This window comes from Eucyclogobius newberryi, unplaced genomic scaffold (genome assembly GCF_026437365.1).
Source record: "Eucyclogobius newberryi isolate DKJ021-1_F unplaced genomic scaffold, fEucNew1.0.hap1 SCAF_39, whole genome shotgun sequence".
Taxonomy (NCBI): domain Eukaryota; kingdom Metazoa; phylum Chordata; class Actinopteri; order Gobiiformes; family Gobiidae; genus Eucyclogobius; species Eucyclogobius newberryi.
The window spans coordinates 94,145-119,655 of record NW_027316045.1 but is presented as its reverse complement, the minus strand read 5'-3'; the positions used below and the strand labels follow the sequence as shown (position 1 = coordinate 119,655).

General features: G+C 54.7%; 2 protein-coding genes across 3 annotated transcripts in view; one reads left to right on the top strand and one right to left on the bottom strand.

Annotated features, from left to right (window-relative positions):
- The window catches only part of afg3l2 (AFG3-like AAA ATPase 2), a 511,786-nt gene that overhangs the window by 411,457 nt on the left and 74,818 nt on the right, over window positions 1-25,511 (top strand). The gene's annotated exons all lie outside the window — the stretch shown is intronic.
- The window catches only part of dnajc1 (DnaJ (Hsp40) homolog, subfamily C, member 1), a 34,718-nt gene continuing 10,638 nt past the window's right edge, over window positions 1,432-25,511 (bottom strand). The window contains exons 8-11 of the mRNA XM_072462188.1: window positions 24,171-24,290; window positions 2,908-2,959; window positions 2,451-2,803; window positions 1,432-1,797 (exon numbers count right to left, since the gene is read on the bottom strand). Coding sequence (XP_072318289.1) covers window positions 1,726-1,797; window positions 2,451-2,803; window positions 2,908-2,959; window positions 24,171-24,290 — 597 coding nt within the window. The 3' untranslated portion in view covers window positions 1,432-1,725. The remainder of the gene's footprint in view (window positions 1,798-2,450; window positions 2,804-2,907; window positions 2,960-24,170; window positions 24,291-25,511) is intronic.

Below are 25,511 nucleotides of genomic sequence, written 5' to 3'. Positions count from 1 at the left end.
TTCAGTTTTGTGTTTGTCGTGTACTCCTCCCCCTTTGTGCGACTCCCCCCCTGCTCTGACTCCTCCCCCTGTGCGTCCACACCCAGCTGACTCCTCCCCCCTGCTCTTTCACTCCTCCCCCCTTGTGTTGTGACTCCTCCCCCTGCACGGTGACTGCCCTGCCACTCCGCCCCCTGCTCGGTGACTCCGCCCCCTGCCTGCATACAGCGGTATCGCAGTAATCGGCCCTTTAAGTCTAAAAGATGCACTGTAAAGTTAAATTGATGTCGCTAATAATTTACACAGGAATAAAACATCTCAAATCAGATTTAATATTGTTATTGAATTATTGGACCTCATTTTTTTTTTAAACAAACAGAACAGAGACAAAGTCCCATTTAGTCCAAAGTTGATCAAATTTGACCTTTATAAACATCTCAGTCAGAGGTCATAAAGGCCATGACTCTATTTGTAAAAACCTATAAAAGTCCTGTTTCTCTTTCCACATATCAAAGCTTTTCATATGATTCTCTTTTTACATCTGGTAAAAAACCTTTAGACCTTTTGTCCTCCAGACCTTGAGTCTCAGGTCAGTTCTATTTGGTACAAAACCTTTGGTCATAAAACTTTACCAGTTTAAAATTGTAACATCTGTGTTTAGTTTGTTCTGATCAGCTCCTTCCATGTTGTAAGAACAGATTTGACCCAGGGATTCTCCACTTCATGACTCAAGCGTCTGTCATCTGCAGTAAGAACTGTACAGGAACCTCAGGCACCACATGACTCTCAGTATAAGACCTGTACAGGAACCTCAGGCACCACATGACTCTCAGTATAAGAACTGTACAGGAACCTCAGACACCACATGACTCAGCTTTATACACTCTGAGGTGTGTCTTTGGCTCAGTGAAGAACCACATAATCAAGTCTGGAGAGAATTCTGTTGTAAAAATGTGTCTGTTTCTTCATAACTCCAGGTCAAAGGTCTCATTCTTCACAAATGCAACTGTGGTGGAAACAGCGCCACCAGGAGGTGAACCACTGTCACGTCTTCTGGGATCAATAAAGTTCTGCAGATTATTTATATCACAGCGAAAAAAGTCAAGGTCAAGGTCCAGTTTAAGGTTTAACTTGGTCCATGTTTATTGTTCCAATAAGAACCTCCAGGGGGCGTGTCACCAGGGGGCGTGTCAGATAAACATGATTTAAGTTTAATGAAATACTCAAATACTTCAGTTACAAATACTCCAAGGTTAAGGCACCGATATAGTACAACAGAAGAATATACACCAGAGCATTGTTCTCAAAGTAACAGGACTAAACCAGGACTAAACCAGGACTAAACCAGGACTAAAACAGGTCTAAATCAGGTCTAAACCAGGTCTAAACCCGGTCTAAACCAGGTCTAAACCAGGTCTAAACCAGGACCAAGTGTAAATGCAGCCTTAAATTTGATTTGGAATAATTTCAGGTTAAAGACGGTGAATTCTTTAAAGAACATTTAACAAGCTTTGGATAAATATAAACTGTATCAAAAAGATAATGATGTTAAACGGATTTGTGTTTGGGTCAAATGACAAATCTGAGGTGGAACTCAGAGGTTTGGAACCAACTGCTCTGGAGCGGACCGGGACCTGAGGCTAGGACCTGAGGCCGGGTCTAGGTCCAGTCCCGATGCTCTGGACCAAACCGGGTTGGACTTTGGTAGAAAACAAAGTTCAGTTCGGTGGAGCAAGAGGTCAAAGGTCATGAGATTTTGGCTTGTTTCCTTTTCTGGACCAGCTCTGCCAACATCTTGTACCTCGACATGCACTCTTCCTGAAGGAGACAAGAAAAGAGGAGAGGAGGAGACGGAGAAGGAGAGAGGAGGCAGGAGAGGAAGGAGGAGAGGAGGGAAGAGGAAGGAGGAGCGAAGGGAAGAGGAAGGAGGAGGAAAGAGGAAGGAGGAGGAAAGAGGAAGGAGGAGGAAAGAGGAAGGAGGAGGAGGATAAGAGGGGAGAGGAAGGAGACAAAGTTAATTCAAAGGTATGATGCTTATTTACTTTCATTTATATGACCTTATGACCTTAAAAGTAAAGTACACCTCGAATGAACAATGAAAAGTACAAACAAAAACCACTGTGTTCATAACCCCGCCCGGATCTCACCCCGCCCGGATCTAACCCCGGAACTCACCCCGCCCGGATCTAACCCCGCCCGGATCTCACCCCGCCCGGATCTCACCCCGCCCGGATCTAACCCCGCCCGGATCTAACCCCGCCCGGGTCTAACCCCGCCCGGATCTAACCCCGCCCGGATCTAACCCCGCCCGGATCTAACCCCGCCCGGATCTCACCCCGCCCGGATCTCACCCCGCCCGGATCTCACCCCGCCCGGATCTCACCCCGCCCGGATCTAACCCCGCCCGGATCTAACCCCGCCCGGATCTAACCCCGCCCGGATCTAACCCCGGTCAGTATCGCGGTCAGTACCTTCGTCTTCCCTGGGACCACGGCTGAGATCTGGGTCCATCTTTCAGACGTTCCTCGGGGAAACTGCTGCAGCGCCGACTCCAGGAGGCGCTGTTGGTTCTGAGTCCAAGGGACGGGGCCTGAGGGGGTGGGGTCTGTGTAGGTGGGGCCTGGCGGTGGCTCCTCCACTTCCTGTTCATCTGGGTCAAAGTCCGCCTGGCGACGACTTCTAACCTTGGCCTGGCTCCGCCTCCTCATGGCAACGTCCTCCCCCTCCTCATCACTGGCCACACCCTCTCTCTGAGTGATGTCACAGTCTGCAGGAAGTGATGTCACAGGAGGTGGGGCCTTCAGCTCCGACCTCTTCACCAGACCTGGACCAGAACCCGGTTTAGACCAGAACTAAAACAGGTCTAAAGCAGGACTAAACCAGGAGTAAAATATGACTAAAACAAGTCTACAGTGGGGGAGGAGTTACCTGAGGGGGTGTGGCTCACATGCTCCTTCACCTGCTTCACTTTAGCTGTGACCTGAGAAACAGACTTGATTTACAAAATGTTCAAAGCAGCGACGGCCGAGACAAGACTTTTACTGAAGCTGTCTGCGTCTGCATCTGTCTGCGTCTGTATCTGTCTGCGTCTGCATCTGTCTGCGTCTGCATCTGTCTGCGTCTGCATCTGTCTGCGTCTGCCTCCGTCTGCATCTGCATCCGTCTGCGTCTGTCTGCATCTGCCTGCATCTCTGTCTGCGTCTGCATCTGTCTGCGTCTGCATCTGTCTCCGTCTGTCTGCATCTGTCTGCGTCTGCATCTGTCTGTCTGCATCTGTCTGTCTGCGCCTGTCTGCGTCTGCATCTGTCTGCGTCTGCATCTGTCTGCATCTGCCTGCATCTGTCTGTCTGCATCTGCCTGCGCCTGTCTGCGTCTGTCTGCGTCTGCATCTGTCTGCGTCTGCAACTGTAAATGGTCACATTTAAATGGTCACATTTATATAGCGCTTTTCTACCGTCAAGGTACTCAAAGCGCTTTACATCAAGGAACCAGTCACCCATTCACACACACATTCACACCCCAGATATACGCAGACACTGGGGGGCAAGTTGGGTTAAGTGTCTTGCCCAAGGACACAACGGCAGTATTCACATGAGGCAGCTGCGATCGCACCGCCAACCTGCGGGCCAGTGGATCTGACCGCTCTGACTGAGCGGGGAGTCGAACCGCCGACCTTTGGATCAGAAGACGAGCACTCTACCACTGAGCTACTGCCGCCCAAACTGTCTGCGTCTGCAACTGTCTGCGTCTGCAACTGCCTGCGTCTCCGTCTGTCTCCGTCTGTCTGCGTCTGCATCTGTCTGCGTCTGTCTGCGTCTGTCTCCGTCTGTCTGCGTCTGTCTGCGTCTGTCTGCGTCTGTCTGCGTCTGTCTGCGTCTCCATCTGTCTGCGTCTGCGTCTCCATCTGTCTGCGTCTGCATCTGTCTGCGTCTGCATCTGTCTGCGTCTGCATCTGTCTGCGTCTGCATCTGTCTGCGCCTGTCTGCGTCTGCATCTGTCTGTCTGCGTCTGCCTGCGTCTGCCTGCATCTGTCTGTCTACGTCCGTCTGTCTGCATCTGTCTGCATCTGCCTGCATCTGCCTGTCTGCATCTGAATCTGTCTGTCTGCGTCTGCATCTGTCTGCGTCTGTCTGCATCTGCCTGTCTCCGTCTGCGTCTGTCTGCGTCTGCATCTGTCTGCATCTGCCTGTCTCCGTCTGCGTCTGTCTGCTTCTGCATCTGTTTGCGTCTGCATCTGTCTGCATCTGTCTGCGTCTGCATCTGTCTGCGTCTGCATCTGTCTGCATCTGCCTGCATCTGTCTGTCTGCATCTGTCTGAATCTGTCTGCGTCTGTCTGCATCTGTCTGCGTCTGCATCTGTCTGCGTCTGCATCTGCCTGCGTCTGCATCTGTCTGCATCTGCATCTGTCTGCATCTGCCTGCATCTGCCTGTCTGTCTGTCTGCATCTGTCTGCGTCTGCATCTGCCTGCATCTGCATCTGTCTGTCTGCATCTGTCTGCATCTGCACCTGTCTGCGCCTGTCTGCGTCTGCATCTGCCTGCATCTGTCTGTCTGCATCTGCCTGTGTCTGTCTGCGTCTGCCTGCGTCTCCGTCTGTCTGCATCTGCCTGTCTGCATCTGTCTGTCTGCGTCTGCATCTGTCTGCATCTGCCTGTCTCCGTCTGCGTCTGCATCTGCATCTGTCTGCGTCTGCATCTGTCTGCATCTGTCTGCGTCTGCATCTGTCTGCGTCTGCATCTGTCTGCGTCTGCATCTGTCTGCATCTGTCTGCATCTGTCTGCAACTGTCTGCAACTGTCTGTGTCTCCGTCTGTCTGCGTCTGTCTGCATCTGTCTGCATCTGTCTGCATCTTTCTGCATCTGCAACTGGCTCCGTCTGCATCTGTCTGCGTCTGTCTGCATCTGTCTGCGTCTGCATCTGTCTGCATCTGCCTGCATCTGCATCCGTCTGTCTGCATCTGCATCCGTCTGTCTGCATCTGCCTGCGCCTGTCTGTCTGCATCTGCCTGCGCCTGTCTGCGCCTGTCTGCGTCTGTCTGCGTCTCCGTCTGTCTGCATCTGTCTGCATCTGCCTGTCTGCATCTGCATCTGTCTGCATCTGCCTGCATCTGTCTGTCTGCATCTGCCTGCGCCTGTCTGCGTCTCCATCTGTCTGCATCTGTCTGCATCTGTCTGTCTGCGTCTGTCTGCATCTGCCTGTCTCCGTCTGCGTCTGTCTGCATCTGCCTGTCTCCGTCTGCGTCTGTCTGCGTCTGCCTGTCTCCGTCTGCGTCTGTCTGCGTCTGCATCTGTCTGCATCTGTCTGTCTGCGTCTGCATCTGTCTGCGTCTGCATCTGTCTCCGTCTGCATCTGTCTCCGTCTGAATCTGTCTCCGTCTGAATCTGTCTCCGTCTGAATCTGCGTCTGAATCTGCGTCTGTCTGCGTCTGTCTGCGTCTGTCTGCGTCTGTCTGCGTCTCCGTCTGTCTGCCTCCGTCTGCGTCTGCATCTGTCTGCGTCCGTCTGCATCTGTCTGCGTCCGTCTGCGTCTCCGTCTGTCTGCGTCTGTCTGCATCTCTCTGTGTCTGTCTGCGTCTGTCTGCGTCTGTCTGCATCTGTCTGCATCTGTCTGCGTCTGTCTGCGTCTGTCTGCATCTGTCTGCATCTGTCTGCATCTGTCTGCATCTGTCTGCGTCTGCATCTGTCTGCGTCTCCGTCTGTCTGCGTCTGCCTGCGTCTGTCTGTCTGCCTGCCTGCATCTGTCTGCCTGCCTGCATCTGTCTGCATCTGTCTCCGTCTGCATCTGTCTGCGTCTGCATCTGTCTGCGTCTGCATCTGTCTGCGTCTGCATCTGTCTGCGTCTGCATCTGTCTGCGTCTGCATCTGTCTGCGTCTGCATCTGTCTGCGTCTGCATCTGTCTGCGTCTCCGTCTGTCTGCGTCTGCATCTTTCTGCGTCTGTCTGTGTCTGCCTGCATCTGCCTGCATCTGCCTGCATCTGTCTGTCTGCATCTGCATCTGTCTGCATCTGTCTGCATCTGTCTGCATCTGTCTGTCTGCATCTGCATCTGTCTGCATCTGTCTGCGCCTGCAACTGTCTGCATCTGTCTGCGTCTGCATCTGTCTGCGTCTGCATCTGTCTGCGTCTGCATCTGTCTGCGTCTGCATCTGTCTGCATGCGTCTGTCTGCGTCTAGATCTGTCTGCGTCTGCATCTGTCTGCGTCTGCATCTGTCTGCGTCTGCATCTGTCTGCGTCTGCATCTGTCTGCGTCTGCATCTGTCTGCTTCTGCATCTGTCTGCGTCTGCATCTGTCTGCATCTGCATCTGTCTGCGTCTGCATCTGTCTGCGTCTGCATCTGTCTGCGTCTGCATCTGTCTGCATCTGTCTGCATCTATCTGCGTCTGTCTGCGTCTCTCTGCGTCGGTCTGCATCTGTCTGCATTTATCTCCGTCTGTCTGCGTCTCCAACTGTCTGCGTCTGCATCTGCCTGCATCTGTCTGTCTGCATCTGCCTGTATCTGCATCTGTCTGTCTGCATCTGTCTGTCTGCATCTGTCTGTCTGCATCTGTCTGTCTGCATCTGTCTGTCTGCGTCTGTCTGCGTCTGTCTGCATCTATCTCCGTCTGTCTGCATCTGTCTGCGTCTGCCTGCATCTGTCTGTCTGCATCTGCCTGCGCCTGTCTGCGTCTGCATCTGTCTGCGTCTCCGTCTGTCTGCATCTGCATCTGTCTGTCTGCATCTGTCTGTCTCCGTCTGCATCTGTCTGCGTCTGCGTCTGTCTGCATCTGTCTGCGTCTGTCTGCGTCTGTCTGCGTCTGTCTGCGTCTGTCTGCGTCTGTCTGCATCTGCCTGTTTCCGTCTGCATCTGTCTGCGTCTGCATCTGTCTCCGTCTGCATCTGTCTCCGTCTGCATCTGTCTCCGTCTGCATCTGTCTCCGTCTGCATCTGTCTGCGTCTGCATCTGTCTGCGTCTGCATCTGTCTGCGTCTGCATCTGTCTGCGTCTGTCTGCATCTGTCTGCATCTGCCTGTCTCCGTCTGCATCTGCATCTGTCTGCGTCTCCGTCTGTCTGCGTCTGCATCTGTCTGCATCTGTCTGCATCTGCATGCGTCTGTCTGCATCTGCCTGCATCTGCCTGTCTCCGTCTGCATCTGCATCCGTCTGCTTCTCCGTCTGCCTGCGTCTGCATCTGTCTGCGTCTCCGTCAATCTGCCTCCGTCTGCGTCTGCATCTGTATGCATTTGCAACTGTCTGCGTCTGTCTTCATCTGTCTGCGTCTGTCTGCGTCTGCATCTGTCTGCGTCTGCATCTGTCTGCGTCTCCTTCTGTCTGCGTCTGTCTGTCTCCGTCTGCATCTGTCTGCGTCTGTCTGTGTCTGTCTGCATCTGTCTGCATCTGTCTGCGTCTGCATCTGTCTGCGTCTGCATCTGTCTGCTTCTGCATCTGTCTGCGTCAGTCTCAGTCTGCATGCGTCTGTCTGTGTCTTTCTGCGTCTGCATCTGTCTGCGTCTGCATCTGTCTGCGTCTGCCTGCATCTGTCTGCGTCTGCCTGCATCTGTCTGCGTCTGCCTGCATCTGTCTGCGTCTGCCTGCGTCTATCTGCGTCTGCCTGCATCTGTCTGCGTCTGCATCTGTCTGCGTCTGCATCTGTCTGCGTCTGCATCTGTCTGCGTCTGCCTGCATCTGTCTGCGTCTGTCTGTCTGCGTCTGCATCTGTCTGCGTCTGCGTCTGCATCTGTCTGCGTCTGCATCTGTCTGCGTCTGTCTGCGTCTGCATCTGTCTGCGTCTGCATCTGTCTGCGTCTGCATCTGTCTGCGTCTGCATCTGTCTCCGTCTGCATCCGTCTGCATCTTCCTCCGTCTGCGTCTTCCTCCGTCTGCGTCTGTCTGCGTCTGCATCTGTCTGCGTCTGCATCTGTCTGCGTCTGCATCTGTCTGCGTCTGTCTGCGTCTGCATCTGTCTGCGTCTGCATCTGTCTGCGTCTGCGTCTGTCTGCGTCTGCGTCTGTCTGCGTCTGCATCTGTCTGCGTCTGCATCTGTCTGCGTCTGCATCTGTCTCCGTCTGCATCTGTCTCCGTCTGCATCTGTCTCCGTCTGCATCTGTCTGCGTCTGCATCTGCCTGCATCTGTCCGTCTGCATCCGTCCGTCTGCATCCGTCCGTCTGCATCCGTCCGTCTGCATCCGTCCGTCTGCATCCGTCCGTCTGCATCCGTCTGTCTGCATCCGTCTGCGTCTGCATCCGTCTGCGTCTGTATCCGTCTGCGTCTGCATCTATCTCCGTCTGTCTGCATCTGTCTGCTTCTGCATCTGTCTGCGTCAGTCTCAGTCTGCATGCGTCTGTCTGTGTCTTTCTGCGTCTGCATCTGTCTGCGTCTGCATCTGTCTACGTCTGCATCTGTCTGCGTCTGCATCTGTCTGCGTCTGCCTGCATCTGTCTGCGTCTGCCTGCATCTGTTTGCGTCTGCCTGCATCTGTCTGCGTCTGCCTGCATCTGTCTGCGTCTGCATCTGTCTGCGTCTGCATCTGTCTGCGTCTGCATCTGTCTGCGTCTGCATCTGTCTGCATCTATCTCCGTCTGTCTGCATCTGTCTGCGTCTCCTTCTGTCTGCGTCTGTCTGCGTCTGCATCTGTCTGCGTCTGTCTGCGTCTGCATCTGTCTGCGTCTGCATCTGTCTGCGTCTGCATCTGTCTGCGTCTGCATCTGTCTGCATCTGTCTGCGTCTTTCTGCGTCTGTCTGTGTCTCCGTCTGCATCTGTCTCCGTCTGCATCTGTCTCCGTCTGCATCTGTCTCCGTCTGCATCTGTCTCCGTCTGCATCTGCCTGTCTCCGTCTGCGTCTGTCTCCGTCTGCATCTGCCTGTCTCCGTCTGCGTCTGTCTCCGTCTGCATCTGTCTGTCTGTCTGCGTCTGCGTCTGTCTGCGTCTGCGTCTGTCTGCGTCTGCGTCTGTCTGCATGCGTCTGTCTGCATGCGTCTGTCTGCATGCATCTGTCTGCGTCTGCATCTGTCTGCGTCTTCATCTGCCTGCATCTGTCTGCGTCTGCCTGCATCTGTCTGCGTCTGCCTGCATCTGTCTGCATCTGTCTGCATCTGTCTGCGTCTGCATCTGTCTGCGTCTGCATCTGTCTGCGTCTGCATCTGTCTGCGTCTGCATCTGTCTGCGTCTGCATCTGTCTCCGTCTGCATCTGTCTCCGTCTGCATCTGTCTGAGTCTGCATCTGTCTGCGTCTGCATCTGTCTCCGTCTGCATCTGTCTCCGTCTGCATCTGTCTCCGTCTGCATCTGTCTCCGTCTGCATCTGCATCCGTCTGCATCCGTCTGCGTCTGTCTGCATCCATCTCCGTCTGTCTGCATCTATCTCCGTCTGTCTGCATCTGCCTGCATCTGCATCTGTCTGCATCTGTCTGTCTGCATCTGTCTGTCTGCATCTGTCTGTCTGCATCCGTCTGTCTGCATCCGTCTGTCTGCATCCGTCTGCGTCTGTCTGCATCTATCTCCGTCTGTCTGCATCTATCTCCGTCTGTCTGCGTCTGTCTGCGTCTCCATCTGTCTGCATCTTCCTGCGTCTGCATCTGCCTGCGTCTGTCTGCATCTGCCTGTCTCCGTCTGCATCTGCATCTGTCTGCGTCTCCGTCTGTCTGCGTCTCCGTCTGTCTGCGTCTGCATCTGTCTGCGTCTGTCTGCATCTGCCTGCGTCTGCGTCTGTCTGCGTCTGCGTCTCCGTCTGTCTGCGTCTCCGTCTGTCTGCCTCCGTCTGTCTGTCTCCGTCTGCACCTGCATCTATCTGCATTTGCAAATGTCTGCGTCTGTCTGCACCTGTCTGCGTCTGTCTGCGTCTGTCTGCGTCCGTCTGCAACTGTCTGCGTCTCCGTCTGTCTGCGTCTGTCTGCATCTGTCTGCATCTGTCTGCGTCTGTCTGCGTCTCCTTCTGTCTGCATCTATCTGTCTCCGTCTGCATCTGTCTGCGTCTGTCTGCGTCTCCGTCTGTCTGCGTCTTTCTGTGTCTGCCTGCATCTGTCTGCGTCTGCATCTGTCTGCGTCTGCATCTGTCTGCGTCTGCATCTGTCTGCGTCTGCATCTCTCTCCGTCTACATCTGCATCTGTCTGCATCTGTCTGCATCTGTCTGTCTTCATCTGTCTGCGTCTCCATCTGTCTGCGTCTCCATCTGTCTGCGTCTGCATCTGTCTGCGTCTCCATCTGTCTGCGTCTGCATCTGTCTGCATCTGCATCTGTCTGTCTGCATGCGCCTGTCTGCGTCTGCATCTGTCTGCGTCTATCTGCCTCTGCATCCGTAACTGTCTGCGTCTGCATCCGTAACTGTCTGCGTCTGCCTGCATCTGCATCTGTCTGCATCTGCCCGTCTCCGTCTGCATCTGTCTGCGTCTGCATCTGTCTGCGTCTGCATCTGTCTGCGTCTGCATCTGTCTGCGTCTGCATCTGTCTGCGTCTGTCTCCGTCTGCATCTGTCTGCGTCTGTCTGCATCTGTCTGCGTCTGCATCTGTCTGCATGCATCTGTCTGCATGCATCTGTCTGCATGCGTCTGTCTGCGTCTGCATCTGTCTGCGTCTGCCTGCATCTGTCTGCGTCTGTCTGCATCTGTCTGCATCTGTCTGCGTCTGCATCTGTCTCCGTCTGCATCTTTCTCCGTCTGCATCTGCGTCCGTCTGCGTCCGTCTGCATCCGTCTGCGTCCGTCTGCATCCGTCTGCGTCTGTCTGCATCCGTCTCCGTCTGTCTGCATCTGTCTGCGTCTGCATCTGCATCTGTCTGTCTGCATCTGTCTGTCTGCATCTGTCTGTCTGCATCTGTCTGTCTGCATCTGTCTGTCTGCATCTGTCTGTCTGCATCTGTCTGTCTGCATCCGTCTGTCTAAATCCGTCTGTCTAAATCCGTCTGTCTGCATCTGTCTGCGTCTGTCTGCATCTATCTCCGTCTGTCTGCGTCTGTCTGCATCTATCTCCGTCTGTCTGCGTCTGTCTGCATCTATCTCCGTCTGTCTGCGTCTGTCTGCGTATGTCTGCGTCTCCATCTGTCTGCGTCTGTCTGCATCTGCCTGTCTCCGTCTGCATCTGCATCTGTCTGCGTCTCTGTCTGTCTGCGTCTGCATCTGTCTGCGTCTGTCTGCATCTGCCTGCGTCTGTCTGCGTCTGCGTCTGTCTGCGTCTGCGTCTGTCTGCGTCTCCGTCTGTCTGCGTCTCCGTCTGTCTGCGTCTCCGTCTGTCTGCGTCTCCGTCTGTCTGCCTCCGTCTGTCTGCCTCCGTCTGTCTGCCTCCGTCTGTCTGCCTCCGTCTGCACCTGCATCTATCTGCATTTGCAAATGTCTGCATCTGTCTGCATCTGTCTGCATCTGTCTGCGTCTGTCTGCGTCCGTCTGCAACTGTCTGCGTCCGTCTGCAACTGTCTGCGTCTCCGTCTGTCTGCGTCTCCGTCTGTCTGCGTCTCCGTCTGTCTGCGTCTCCGTCTGTCTGCGTCTGTCTGCGTCTGCATTTGTCTGCGTCTGCATCTGTCTGCGTCTCCTTCTGTCTGCATCTATCTGTCTCCGTCTGCATCTGTCTGCGTCTTTCTGTGTCTGCCTGCATCTGTCTGCATCTGTCTGCGTCTGCATCTGTCTGCGTCTGCATCTGTCTGCGTCTGCCTCCGTCTACGTCTGCATCTGTCTGCGTCAGCATCTGTCTGCATCTGTCTGCGTCTATCTCCGTCTGTCTTCATCTGTCTGCGTCTCCATTTGTCTGCGTCTGTCTGCATCTGCATCTGTCTGTCTGCATCTGCCTGCGCCTGTCTGCGTCTGCATCTGTCTGCATCTATCTCCGTCTGTCTGCATCTGTCTGCGTCTCCATCTGTCTGCGTCTGCATCTGCCTGCATCTGTCTGTCTGCGTCTGTCTGTCTGCGTCTGTCTGTCTGCGTCTGTCTGTCTGCGTCTGTCTGTCTGCGTCTGTCTGCGTCTGTCTGCATCTGTCTGCATCTGTCTGCATCTGTCTGCATCTATCTCCGTCTGTCTGCATCTGTCTGTCTGCATCTGCCTGCGCCTGTCTGCGTCTGCATCTGTCTGCATCTATCTCCGTCTGTCTGCATCTGCATCTGTCTGTTTGCATCTGTCTGTCTCCATCTGCATCTGTCTGTCTCCGTCTGCGTCTGTCTGCATCTGCCTGTTTCCGTCTGCATCTGTCTGCGTCTGCATCTGTCTCTGTCTGCGTCTGTCTGCATCTGCCTGTCTCCGTCTGCATCTGCATCTGTCTGCTTCTCCGTCTGTCTGCGTCTGCATCTGTCTGCGTCTGTCTGCATCTGCCTGCGTCTGCATCTGTCTGCGTCTCCGTCAATCTGCCTCCGTCTGCGTCTGCATCTGTATGCATTTGCAACTGTCTGCGTCTGCATCTGTCTGCGTCTGCATCTGTCTGCGTCTCCTTCTGTCTGCATCTGTCTGTTTCCGTCTGCATCTGTCTGCGTCTGCATCTGTCTGCGTCTCCGTCTGTCTGCGTCTGCATCCGTCTGCGTCTGCATCTGTCTGCATCTCTGTCTGCGTCTGCATCTGTCTGCGTCTGCATCTGTCTGCGTCTGCATCTGTCTGCGTCTGCATCTGTCTGCGTCTGCATCTGTCTGCGTCTGTCTGCGTCTCCGTCTGTCTGCGTCTCCGTCTGTGCGTCTCCGTCTGTCTGCGTCTCCGTCTGTCTGCGTCTCCGTCTGTCTGCGTCTGCATCTTTCTGCGTCTGCATCTTTCTGCGTCTGTCTGTGTCTGCCTGCATCTGTCTGCATCTGCCTCCGTCTGCGTCAGCATCTGTATGCGTCAGCATCTGTCTGCATCTGTCTGCGTCTTTCTGCGTCTGTCTGTGTCTCCGTCTGCATCTGTCTCCATCTGCATCTGTCTCCGTCTGCATCTGTCTCCGTCTGCATCTGTCTCCGTCTGCATCTGTCTCCGTCTGCATCTGCCTGTCTCCGTCTGCGTCTGTCTCCGTCTGCATCTGCCTGTCTCCGTCTGCGTCTGTCTCCGTCTGCATCTGTCTGCGTCTGTCTGTCTGTCTGCGTCTGCGTCTGTCTGCGTCTGCGTCTGTCTGCGTCTGCGTCTGTCTGCATGCGTCTGTCTGCATGCGTCTGTCTGCATGCATCTGTCTGCGTCTGCATCTGTCTGCGTCTTCATCTGCCTGCATCTGTCTGCGTCTGCCTGCATCTGTCTGCGTCTGCCTGCATCTGTCTGCATCTGTCTGCATCTGTCTGCGTCTGCATCTGTCTGCGTCTGCATCTGTCTGCGTCTGCATCTGTCTGCGTCTGCATCTGTCTCCGTCTGCATCTGTCTCCGTCTGCATCTGTCTGAGTCTGCATCTGTCTGAGTCTGCATCTGTCTGCGTCTGCATCTGTCTCCGTCTGCATCTGTCTCCGTCTGCATCTGTCTCCGTCTGCATCTGCATCCGTCTGCGTCTGTCTGCATCCATCTCCGTCTGTCTGCATCTATCTCCGTCTGTCTGCATCTGCCTGCATCTGCATCTGTCTGCATCTGTCTGTCTGCATCTGTCTGTCTGCATCTGTCTGTCTGCATCCGTCTGTCTGCATCCGTCTGTCTGCATCCGTCTGCGTCTGTCTGCATCTATCTCCGTCTGTCTGCATCTATCTCCGTCTGTCTGCGTCTGTCTGCGTCTCCATCTGTCTGCATCTTCCTGCGTCTGCATCTGCCTGCGTCTGTCTGCATCTGCCTGTCTCCGTCTGCATCTGCATCTGTCTGCGTCTCCGTCTGTCTGCGTCTCCGTCTGTCTGCGTCTGCATCTGTCTGCGTCTGTCTGCATCTGCCTGCGTCTGCGTCTGTCTGCGTCTGCGTCTCCGTCTGTCTGCGTCTCCGTCTGTCTGCCTCCGTCTGTCTGTCTCCGTCTGCACCTGCATCTATCTGCATTTGCAAATGTCTGCGTCTGTCTGCATCTGTCTGCATCTGTCTGCGTCTGTCTGCGTCTGTCTGCGTCCGTCTGCAACTGTCTGCGTCTCCGTCTGTCTGCGTCTGTCTGCATCTGTCTGCATCTGTCTGCATCTGTCTGCATCTGTCTGCGTCTCCTTCTGTCTGCATCTATCTGTCTCCGTCTGCATCTGTCTGCGTCTGTCTGCGTCTCCGTCTGTCTGCGTCTTTCTGTGTCTGCCTGCATCTGTCTGCGTCTGCATCTGTCTGCGTCTGCATCTGTCTGCGTCTGCATCTGTCTGCGTCTGCATCTCTCTCCGTCTACATCTGCATCTGTCTGCATCTGTCTGCGTCTATCTCCGTCTGTCTTCATCTGTCTGCGTCTCCATCTGTCTGCGTCTCCATCTGTCTGCGTCTGCATCTGTCTGCGTCTCCATCTGTCTGCGTCTGCATCTGTCTGCATCTGCATCTGTCTGTCTGCATGCGCCTGTCTGCGTCTGCATCTGTCTGCGTCTATCTGCCTCTGCATCCGTAACTGTCTGCGTCTGCATCCGTAACTGTCTGCGTCTGCCTGCATCTGCATCTGTCTGCATCTGCCCGTCTCCGTCTGCATCTGTCTGCGTCTGCATCTGTCTGCGTCTGCATCTGTCTGCGTCTGCATCTGTCTGCGTCTGCATCTGTCTGCGTCTGCATCTGTCTGCGTCTGCATCTGTCTGCGTCTGTCTCCGTCTGCATCTGTCTGCGTCTGTCTGCATCTGTCTGCGTCTGCATCTGTCTGCATGCATCTGTCTGCATGCATCTGTCTGCATGCATCTGTCTGCATGCGTCTGTCTGCGTCTGCATCTGTCTGCGTCTGCCTGCATCTGTCTGCGTCTGTCTGCATCTGTCTGCATCTGTCTGCGTCTGCATCTGTCTCCGTCTGCATCTTTCTCCGTCTGCATCTGCGTCCTTCTGCGTCTGCATCTGCGTCCGTCTGCGTCCGTCTGCATCCGTCTGCATCCGTCTGCGTCCGTCTGCATCCGTCTGCGTCCGTCTGCATCCGTCTCCGTCTGTCTGCATCTGTCTGCGTCTGCATCTGCATCTGTCTGTCTGCATCTGTCTGTCTGCATCTGTCTGTCTGCATCTGTCTGTCTGCATCTGTCTGTCTGCATCTGTCTGTCTGCATCCGTCTGTCTGCATCCGTCTGTCTAAATCCGTCTGTCTGCATCTGTCTGCGTCTGTCTGCATCTATCTCCGTCTGTCTGCGTCTGTCTGCGTATGTCTGCGTCTCCATCTGTCTGCGTCTGTCTGCATCTGCCTGTCTCCGTCTGCATCTGCATCTGTCTGCGTCTCTGTCTGTCTGCGTCTGCATCTGTCTGCGTCTGTCTGCATCTGCCTGCGTCTGTCTGCGTCTGCGTCTGTCTGCGTCTCCGTCTGTCTGCGTCTCCGTCTGTCTGCCTCCGTCTGTCTGCCTCCGTCTGTCTGCCTCCGTCTGTCTGCCTCCGTCTGTCTGCCTCCGTCTGTCTGCCTCCGTCTGCACCTGCATCTATCTGCATTTGCAAATGTCTGCATCTGTCTGCATCTGTCTGCGTCTGTCTGCGTCCGTCTGCAACTGTCTGCGTCCGTCTGCAACTGTCTGCGTCTCCGTCTGTCTGCGTCTCCGTCTGTCTGCGTCTGTCTGCGTCTGTCTGCGTCTGTCTGCGTCTGTCTGCGTCTGTCTGCATTTGTCTGCGTCTGCATCTGTCTGCGTCTCCTTCTGTCTGCATCTATCTGTCTCCGTCTGCATCTGTCTGCGTCTTTCTGTGTCTGCCTGCATCTGTCTGCATCTGTCTGCGTCTGCATCTGTCTGCGTCTGCATCTGTCTGCGTCTGCCTCCGTCTACGTCTGCATCTGTCTGCGTCAGCATCTGTCTGCATCTGTCTGCGTCTATCTCCGTCTGTCTTCATCTGTCTGCGTCTCCATTTGTCTGCGTCTGTCTGCATCTGCATCTGTCTGTCTGCATCTGCCTGCGCCTGTCTGCGTCTGCATCTGTCTGCATCTATCTCCGTCTGTCTGCATCTGTCTGCGTCTCCATCTGTCTGCGTCTGCATCTGCCTGCATCTGTCTGTCTGCGTCTGTCTGTCTGCGTCTGTCTGTCTGCGTCTGTCTGTCTGCGTCTGTCTGCATCTGTCTGCATCTGTCTGCATCTATCTCCGTCTGTCTGCATCTGTCTGTCTGCATCTGCCTGCGCCTGTCTGCGTCTGCATCTGTCTGCATCTATCTCCGTCTGTCTGCATCTGCATCTGTCTGTTTGCATCTGTCTGTCTCCATCTGCATCTGTCTGTCTCCGTCTGCGTCTGTCTGCATCTGCCTGTTTCCGTCTGCATCTGTCTGCGTCTGCATCTGTCTCTGTCTGCGTCTGTCTGCATCTGCCTGTCTCCGTCTGCATCTGCATCTGTCTGCTTCTCCGTCTGTCTGCGTCTGCATCTGTCTGCGTCTGTCTGCATCTGCCTGCGTCTGCATCTGTCTGCGTCTCCGTCAATCTGCCTCCGTCTGCGTCTGCATCTGTATGCATTTGCAACTGTCTGCGTCTGCATCTGTCTGCGTCTGCATCTGTCTGCGTCTCCTTCTGTCTGCATCTGTCTGTTTCCGTCTGCATCTGTCTGCGTCTGCATCTGTCTGCGTCTCCGTCTGTCTGCGTCTGCATCCGTCTGCGTCTGCATCCGTCTGCGTCTCTGTCTGCGTCTGCATCTGTCTGCGTCTGCATCTGTCTGCGTCTGCATCTGTCTGCGTCTGCATCTGTCTGCGTCTGCATCTGCATCTGTCTGCGTCTGTCTGCGTCTCCGTCTGTCTGCGTCTCCGTCTGTGCGTCTCCGTCTGTCTGCGTCTCCGTCTGTCTGCGTCTCCGTCTGTCTGCGTCTGCATCTTTCTGCGTCTGCATCTTTCTGCGTCTGTCTGTGTCTGCCTGCATCTGTCTGCATCTGCCTCCGTCTGCGTCAGCATCTGTATGCGTCAGCATCTGTCTGCATCTGTCTGCGTCTATCTCCGTCTGTCTTCATCTGTCTGCGTCTCCATTTGTCTGCGTCTGTCTGCATCTGCATCTGTCTGTCTGCATCTGCCTGCGCCTGTCTGCGTCTGCATCTGTCTGCATCTATCTCCGTCTGTCTGCATCTGTCTGCGTCTCCATCTGTCTGCGTCTGCATCTGCCTGCATCTGTCTGTCTGCGTCTGTCTGTCTGCGTCTGTCTGTCTGCGTCTGTCTGCGTCTGTCTGCATCTGTCTGCATCTGTCTGCATCTGTCTGCATCTATCTCCGTCTGTCTGCATCTGTCTGTCTGCATCTGCCTGCGCCTGTCTGCGTCTGCATCTGTCTGCATCTATCTCCGTCTGTCTGCATCTGCCTGTTTGCATCTGTCTGTCTCCATCTGCATCTGTCTGTCTCCGTCTGCGTCTGTCTGCATCTGCCTGTTTCCGTCTGCATCTGTCTGCGTCTGCATCTGTCTCTGTCTGCGTCTGTCTGCATCTGCCTGTCTCCGTCTGCATCTGCATCTGTCTGCTTCTCCGTCTGTCTGCGTCTGCATCTGTCTGCGTCTGTCTGCATCTGCCTGCGTCTGCATCTGTCTGCGTCTCCGTCAATCTGCCTCCGTCTGCGTCTGCATCTGTATGCATTTGCAACTGTCTGCGTCTGCATCTGTCTGCGTCTGCATCTGTCTGCGTCTCCTTCTGTCTGCATCTGTCTGTTTCCGTCTGCATCTGTCTGCGTCTGCATCTGTCTGCGTCTCCGTCTGTCTGCGTCTGCATCCGTCTGCGTCTGCATCTGTCTGCGTCTCTGTCTGCGTCTGCATCTGTCTGCGTCTGCATCTGTCTGCGTCTGCATCTGTCTGCGTCTGCATCTGTCTGCGTCTGCATCTGTCTGCGTCTGTCTGCGTCTCCGTCTGTCTGCGTCTCCGTCTGTCTGCGTCTCCGTCTGTGCGTCTCCGTCTGTCTGCGTCTCCGTCTGTCTGCGTCTCCGTCTGTCTGCGTCTGCATCTTTCTGCGTCTGCATCTTTCTGCGTCTGTCTGTGTCTGCCTGCATCTGTCTGCATCTGCCTCCGTCTGCGTCAGCATCCGTCTGCGTCAGCATCTGTCTGCATCTGTCTGCGTCTATCTGCATCTATCTCCGTCTGTCTGCATCTGTCTGCGTCTGTCTGCATCTATCTCCGTCTGTCTGCATCTGTATGCGTCTCCATCTGTCTGCGTCTGCATCTGTCTGCATCTGCATCTGTCTGTCTGCATCTGTCTGCGTCTTTCTGCCTCTGCATCTGTAACTGTCTGCGTCTGCCTGCGTCTGCATCTGTCTGCATCTGCATCTGTCTGTCTGCATCTGCCTGCATCTGCCTGTCTCCGTCTGCATCTGTCTGCGTCGGTCTGCGTCTGCATCTGTCTGCGTCTGCAACTGTCTGCGTCTGCATCTGTCTGCGTCTGCATCTGTCTGCGTCTGCATCTGTCTGCGTCTGCATCTGTCTGCGTCTGCATCTGTCTGCGTCTGCGTCTGTCTGCGTCTGTCTGTCTCCGTCTGCATCTGTCTGCGTCTCCGTCTGTCTGCATCTGTCTGCATCTGCCTGCGTCTGCATCTGTCTGCGTCTCCGTTTGTCTGCCTCCGTCTGCGTCTGCATCCGTCTGCGTTTGCAACTGTCTGCGTCTGTCTGCATCTGTCTGCATCTGCATCTGTCTGCATCTGCATCTGTCTGCGTCTGTCTGCATCTGCCTGCATCTGTCTGCGTCAGCATCTGTCTGCGTCTGCATCTGTCTGCGTCTGCATCTGTCTGCGTCTGCATCTGTCTGCGTCTGCATCTGTCTGCGTCAGCATCTGTCTGCGTCTGCCTCCGTCTGCCTCCGTCAGCATCTGTCTGCGTCTGCCTCCGTCTGCATCTGTCTGCGTCTGCCTCCGTCTGCGTCTGCCTCCGTCTGCGTCTGCCTCCGTCTGCATCTGTCTGCGTCTGCCTCCGTCTGCATCTGCATCCGTCTGCGTCTGCATCCGTCTGCGTCTGTCTGCGTCTGCATCTGTTTGCGTCAGCATCTGTCTGCGTCTGCATCTGTCTGCGTCTGCATCTGTCTGCGTCTGCATCTGTCTGCGTCTGCATCTGTCTGCGTCTGCATCTGTCTGCGTCTGCATCTGTCTGCGTCTGTCTGCGTCTGCATCTGTCTGCGTCTGCATCTGCCTGCATCTGTCTTCGTCTGCCTGCATCTGTCTGCATCTGCCTGCATCTGTCTGCGTCTGTCTGTATCTGTCTGCGTCTGCATCTGTTTGCGTCTGCATCTGTCTGCGTCTGCATCTGTTTGCGTCTGCATCTGTCTGCGTCTGTCTGCATCTGTCTGCGTCTGTCTGCATCTGTCTGCGTCTGTCTGTATCTGTCTGTGTCTGCGTCTGCATCTGTCTGCGTCTGCATCTGTCTGCGTCTGCATCTGTCTGCATCTGTCTGTGTCTGCATCTGTTTGCGTCTGCATCTGTCTCCGTCTGCATCTGTCTGCGTCTGCATCTGTCTGCGTCTGCATCTGTCTGCATCTGTCTGCATCTGCATCTGTCTGCGTCTGCGTTTGTCTGCCTCCGTCTGCGTCTGCATCCGTCTGCATTTGCAACTGTCTGCATCTGTCTGCATCTGCATCTGTCTACATCTGCATCTGTCTGCATCTGCATCTGTCTGCATCTGCATCTGTCTGCGTCTGTCTGCATCTGCCTGCATGCGTCTGCATCTGTCTGCGTCAGCATCTGTCTGCGTCTGCATCTGTCTGCGTCTGCCTCCGTCTGCGTCTGCCTCCGTCTGCGTCTGCCTCCGTCAGCATCTGTCTGCATCTCTCTGCGTCTGCGTCTGCCTCCGTCAGCATCTGTCTGCATCTGTCTGCGTCAGCATCTGTCTGCGTCTGCATCTGTCTGCGTCTGCATCTGTCTGCGTCTGCATCTGTCTGCGTCTGCATCTGTCTGCGTCTGCATCTGTCTGCGTCTGCATCTGTCTGCGTCTGCATCTGTCTGCGTCTGCATCTGTCTGCGTCTGCATCTGTCTGCGTCTGCATCTGCCTGCGTCTGCATCTGCCTGCATCTGTCTGCGTCTGCCTGCATCTGTCTGCGTCCGTCTGCATCTGTCTGCGTCTCCGTCTGTCTGCATCTGTCTGCATCTGTCTGCATCTGTCTGCGTCTGCCTGCATCTGTCTGCGTCCGTCTGCATCTGTCTGCGTCTCCGTCTGCATCTGTCTGCGTCTCCGTCTGTCTGCATCTGTCTGCATCTGTCTGCATCTGTCTGCATCTGTCTGCATCTGTCTGCATCTGTCTGCGTCTCCGTTTGTCTGCCTCCGTCTGCGTCTGCATCCGTCTGCGTTTGCAACTGTCTGCGTCTGTCTGCATCTGTCTGCATCTGCATCTGTCTGCATCTGCATCTGTCTGCGTCTGTCTGCATCTGCCTGCATCTGTCTGCGTCAGCATCTGTCTGCGTCTGCATCTGTCTGCGTCTGCATCTGTCTGCGTCTGCATCTGTCTGCGTCTGCATCTGTCTGCGTCTGCCTCCGTCTGCGTCTGTCTGCGTCTGCCTCCGTCTGCGTCTGCCTCCGTCTGCGTCTGCCTCCGTCTGCGTCTGCCTCCGTCTGCGTCTGCCTCCGTCTGCGTCTGCCTCCGTCTGCATCTGTCTGCGTCTGCCTCCGTCTGCGTCTGCCTCCGTCTGCGTCTGCCTCCGTCTGCGTCTGCCTCCGTCTGCATCTGCCTCCGTCTGCATCTGCATCCGTCTGCATCTGCATCCGTCTGCGTCTGTCTGCATCTGCTTGTGTCTGTCTGCGTCTGCATCTGTTTGCGTCAGCATCTGTCTGCGTCTGCATCTGTCTGCGTCTGCATCTGTCTGCGTCTGCATCTGTCTGCGTCTGCATCTGTCTGCGTCTGCATCTGTCTGCGTCTGCATCTGCCTGCATCTGTCTTCGTCTGCGTCTGCATCTGTCTGCGTCTGCGTCTGTCTGCGTCTGCGTTTGTCTGCCTCCGTCTGCGTCTGCATCCGTCTGCATTTGCAACTGTCTGCGTCTGTCTGCATCTGTCTGCATCTGCATCTGTCTGCATCTGTCTACATCTGCATCTGTCTGCATCTGCATCTGTCTGCGTCTGCCTCCGTCTGCGTCTGCCTCCGTCTGCGTCTGCCTCCGTCAGCATCTGTCTGCATCTCTCTGCGTCTGCCTCCGTCAGCATCTGTCTGCATCTCTCTGCGTCAGCATCTGTCTGCGTCTGCCTCCGTCTGCATCTGCATCCGTCTGCCTCCGTCTGCATCTGCATCCGTCTGCGTCTGTCTGCATCTGCCTGCGTCTGCATCTGTCTGCGTCTGCATCTGTCTGCGTCTGCATCTGTCTGCGTCTGCATCTGTCTGCGTCTGCATCTGTCTGCGTCTGCATCTGTCTGCGTCTGCATCTGTCTGCGTCTGCATCTGTCTGCGTCTGCATCTGTCTGCGTCTGCGTTTGTCTGCCTCCGTCTGCGTCTGCATCCGTCTGCATTTGCAACTGTCTGCGTCTGTCTGCATCTGTCTGCATCTGCATCTGTCTGCATCTGTCTACATCTGCATCTGTCTGCATCTGCATCTGTCTGCATCTGCATCTGTCTGCGTCTGTCTGCATCTGTCTGCGTCAGCATCTGTCTGCGTCTGCATCTGTCTGCGTCTGCATCTGTCTGCGTCTGCCTCCGTATGCGTCTGCCTCCGTCTGCGTCTGCCTCCGTCTGCGTCTGCCTCCGTCAGCATCTGTCTGCATCTCTCTGCGTCTGCATCTGTCTGCGTCTGCATCTGTCTGCGTCTGCATCTGTCTGCGTCTGCATCTGTCTGCGTCTGCATCTGTCTGCGTCTGCATCTGCCTGCATCTGTCTGCGTCTGCCTGCATCTGTCTGCGTCTGTCTGTATCTGTCTGCATCTGCCTGCATCTGTCTGCGTCTGCCTGCATCTGTCTGCGTCTGTCTGTATCTGTCTGCGTCTGCATCTGTTTGCGTCTGCATCTGTCTGCGTCTGTCTGCGTCTGTCTGCGTCTGTCTGCGTCTGTCTGTATCTGCGTCTGCATCTGTCTGCGTCTGCATCTGTCTGCGTCTGCATCTGTCTGCGTCTGCATCTGTCTGCGTCTGCATCTGTCTGCGTCTGCATCTGTCTGTGTCTGCATCTGTCTGCATCTGTCTGCGTCTGCATCTGTCTGCATCTGTCTGCGTCTGCATCTGTCTGCATCTGTCTGCGTCTGCATCTGTCTGTCTGTGTCTGCGTCTGCATCTGTCTGCGTCTGTCTGCGTCTGCGTCTGCATCTGTCTGCGTCTGTCTGCGTCTGCATCTGTCTGCGTCGGTCTGCGTCTGCATCTGTCTGCGTCTGCAACTGTCTGCGTCTGCATCTGTCTGCGTCTGCATCTGTCTGCGTCTGCATCTGTCTGCGTCTGCATCTGTCTGCGTCTGCATCTGTCTGCGTCTGCGTCTGTCTGTCTCCGTCTGCATCTGTCTGCGTCTCCGTCTGTCTGCATCTGTCTGCATCTGTCTGCATCTGTCTGCATCTGTCTGCATCTGTCTGCGTCTCCGTTTGTCTGCCTCCGTCTGCGTCTGCATCCGTCTGCGTTTGCAACTGTCTGCGTCTGTCTGCATCTGTCTGCATCTGCATCTGTCTGCATCTGCATCTGTCTGCGTCTGTCTGCATCTGCCTGCATCTGTCTGCGTCAGCATCTGTCTGCGTCTGCATCTGTCTGCGTCTGCATCTGTCTGCGTCTGCATCTGTCTGCGTCTGCATCTGTCTGCATCTGTCTGCGTCTGCATCTGTCTGCGTCTGCATCTGTCTGCGTCTGCCTCCGTCTGCGTCTGTCTGCGTCTGCCTCCGTCTGCGTCTGTCTCCGTCTGCCTCCGTCTGCGTCTGCCTCCGTCTGCATCTGTCTGCGTCTGCCTCCGTCTGCGTCTGCCTCCGTCTGCGTCTGCCTCCGTCTGCATCTGCATCCGTCTGCGTCTGTCTGCATCTGCCTGCGTCTGTCTGCGTCTGCATCTGTTTGCGTCAGCATCTGTCTGCATCTGTCTGCGTCTGCATCTGTCTGCGTCTGCATCTGTCTGCGTCTGCATCTGTCTGCGTCTGCATCTGTCTGCGTCTGCATCTGCCTGCATCTGTCTTCGTCTGCCTGCATCTGTCTGCGTCTGCCTGCATCTGTCTGCGTCTGTCTGTATCTGTCTGCGTCTGCATCTGTTTGCGTCTGCATCTGTCTGCGTCTGTCTGCATCTGTCTGCGTCTGTCTGCATCTGTCTGCGTCTGTCTGTATCTGTGTGTGTCTAAGTCTGCATCTGTCTGCGTCTGCATCTGTCTGCGTCTGCGTCTGCATCTGTCTGCATCTGCGTCTGCATCTGTCTGCATCTGTCTGCGTCTGCATCTGTCTGCGTCTGCATCTGTTTGCGTCTGCATCTGTCTCCGTCTGCATCTGTCTGCGTCTGCATCTGTCTGCGTCTGCATCTGTCTGCGTCTGCATCTGTCTGCGTCTGCATCTGTCTGCGTCTGCATCTGTCTGCGTCTGCATCTGTCTGCATCTGCGTTTGTCTGCCTCCGTCTGCGTCTGCATCCGTCTGCATTTGCAACTGTCTGCGTCTGTCTGCATCTGTCTGCATCTGCATCTGTCTGCGTCTGTCTACATCTGCATCTGTCTGCATCTGCATCTGTCTGCATCTGCATCTGTCTGCGTCTGTCTGCATCTGCCTGCATGCGTCTGCATCTGTCTGCGTCAGCATCTGTCTGCGTCTGCATCTGTCTGCGTCTGCATCTGTCTGCGTCTGCATCTGTCTGCGTCTGCCTCCGTCTGCGTCTGCCTCCGTCTGCGTCTGCCTCCGTCAGCATCTGTCTGCATCTCTCTGCGTCTGCCTCCGTCAGCATCTGTCTGCATCTCTCTGCGTCAGCATCTGTCTGCGTCTGCATCTGTCTGCGTCTGCCTCCGTCTGCATCTGCATCCGTCTGCGTCTGTCTGCATCTGCCTGCATCTGTCTGTCTGCGTCTGCATCTGTCTGCGTCTGCATCTGTCTGCGTCTGCATCTGTCTGCGTCTGCATCTGCCTGCGTCTGCATCTGCCTGCGTCTGCATCTGCCTGCATCTGTCTGCGTCTGCCTGCATCTGTCTGCGTCTGTCTGTATCTGTCTGCATCTGCCTGCATCTGTCTGCGTCTGTCTGCGTCTGCATCTGTCTGCGTCTGTCTGCGTCTGCATCTGCCTGCGTCTGCCTGCGTCTGCCTGCGTCTGCATCCGTCTGCGTCTGTCTGCATCCGTCTGCATCCGTCTGCATCCGTCTGCATCCGTCTGCATCCGTCTGCATCCGTCTGCATCCGTCTGCATCCGTCTGCATCCGTCTGCATCCGTCTGCATCCGTCTGCGTTTTATGAACTCTGACCTGGGCCACGGTGCGGTTCAGCTCATGAGCGATTCTCTCCCATCGACCCGGAGAACCACCAGGAAATTTAACCATCAACCTGCTCAGCAAACTTAGCTCCTCCTGCGACCAATCAGAGACCTGCAAACACATGTGGACCAATCAGAGAGGGACATTTTCCCTAACCCGTCTTTGCATTTATATCAATGCTCAGTGTGGGCTATTTTGAATCGATGTTAACCTGTTACCATCCACCTATTTCGCCCTGTGCACAATGGTTGGATCCAAATGTCATTGCTTATTAAAAGAGGATCTTACAGACCTCATGCGAGTGTGATGCATCATGGGAAAGCTTAGGCCTTCTAGTTTCTGCACATGTGCAGATGTCACACTGCCAGGGCTTCAGAACTCACACTACAGAAGCACAAACATGAACAAAACATCCTTTTTTAGTCTCGCCTGAATATTGTCAATTTGTAAAGGTCCTGAGCAGGACATACTTCATTGTGTGTTTATGCTGTTCACTGCACATGCTGTTGTCATGACAACAACTGTGTAAAGTTTCAGATCTCTTCAGCATTTTGGTGCTTTGACCTTTTTCTATCAAAAAGTATATTCAAGTGATCCAAATATGTGCCAACATATTTTATATGTTTATATTTTACCCTTTTATTACAGTTTTAGCTCCTCTATGATCATAAAACATATTTTGATGTTTTGTAGAACCACTAATACTATTATAACTGCTAAATACAATATATGTGAAAATGTGTAAATATGAGTTTACCAGAAATATATATATTTTTTTTGTATTGGTATAATAATACATATATCTAACAAAATGCGCGTCCAAAAGGCGAATAAAATCAGAAAAAGTTATGCGTAAAATCTAGCCGCCTCCTGCCCAAAAATCTAGGCTCTGACAGCCGTAAGCGTGTACATTTGAAAGGTTTACGCACCGGACGCGCGCTATCGACGCCCCGGCCACTGTACACAGGCGCACGTACGGCACGCTCGAGCTCTCTGCGCACATGCGCAGTAGAGGTTTTGTCGCATGAGAAGTGGAGTTGTTGTCGTGGCCTTTCATTGTGTAAAATGGCGGATATCAAGAGTGTTGTTTTCACGTTTTTGGTTTGTTTCTGTCTCTGTTCCACCGTGAACACATGGTACGGCTCCTTTCTCCCACACGGCCACAATCAGTCTTTCGTCTGCCATTGTTGACGAGCAAGGAAAAAGTGGCGCTTCTTGGGGAATTCCACGGGGAATACCGGAAATGCGAGGGGAAATACGTACATACGTACGTCACTGGAGCGTCAGCTCTGATTGGCTGCTGCGGCGGCTGCTACGCTTCTGCTGCAGAGA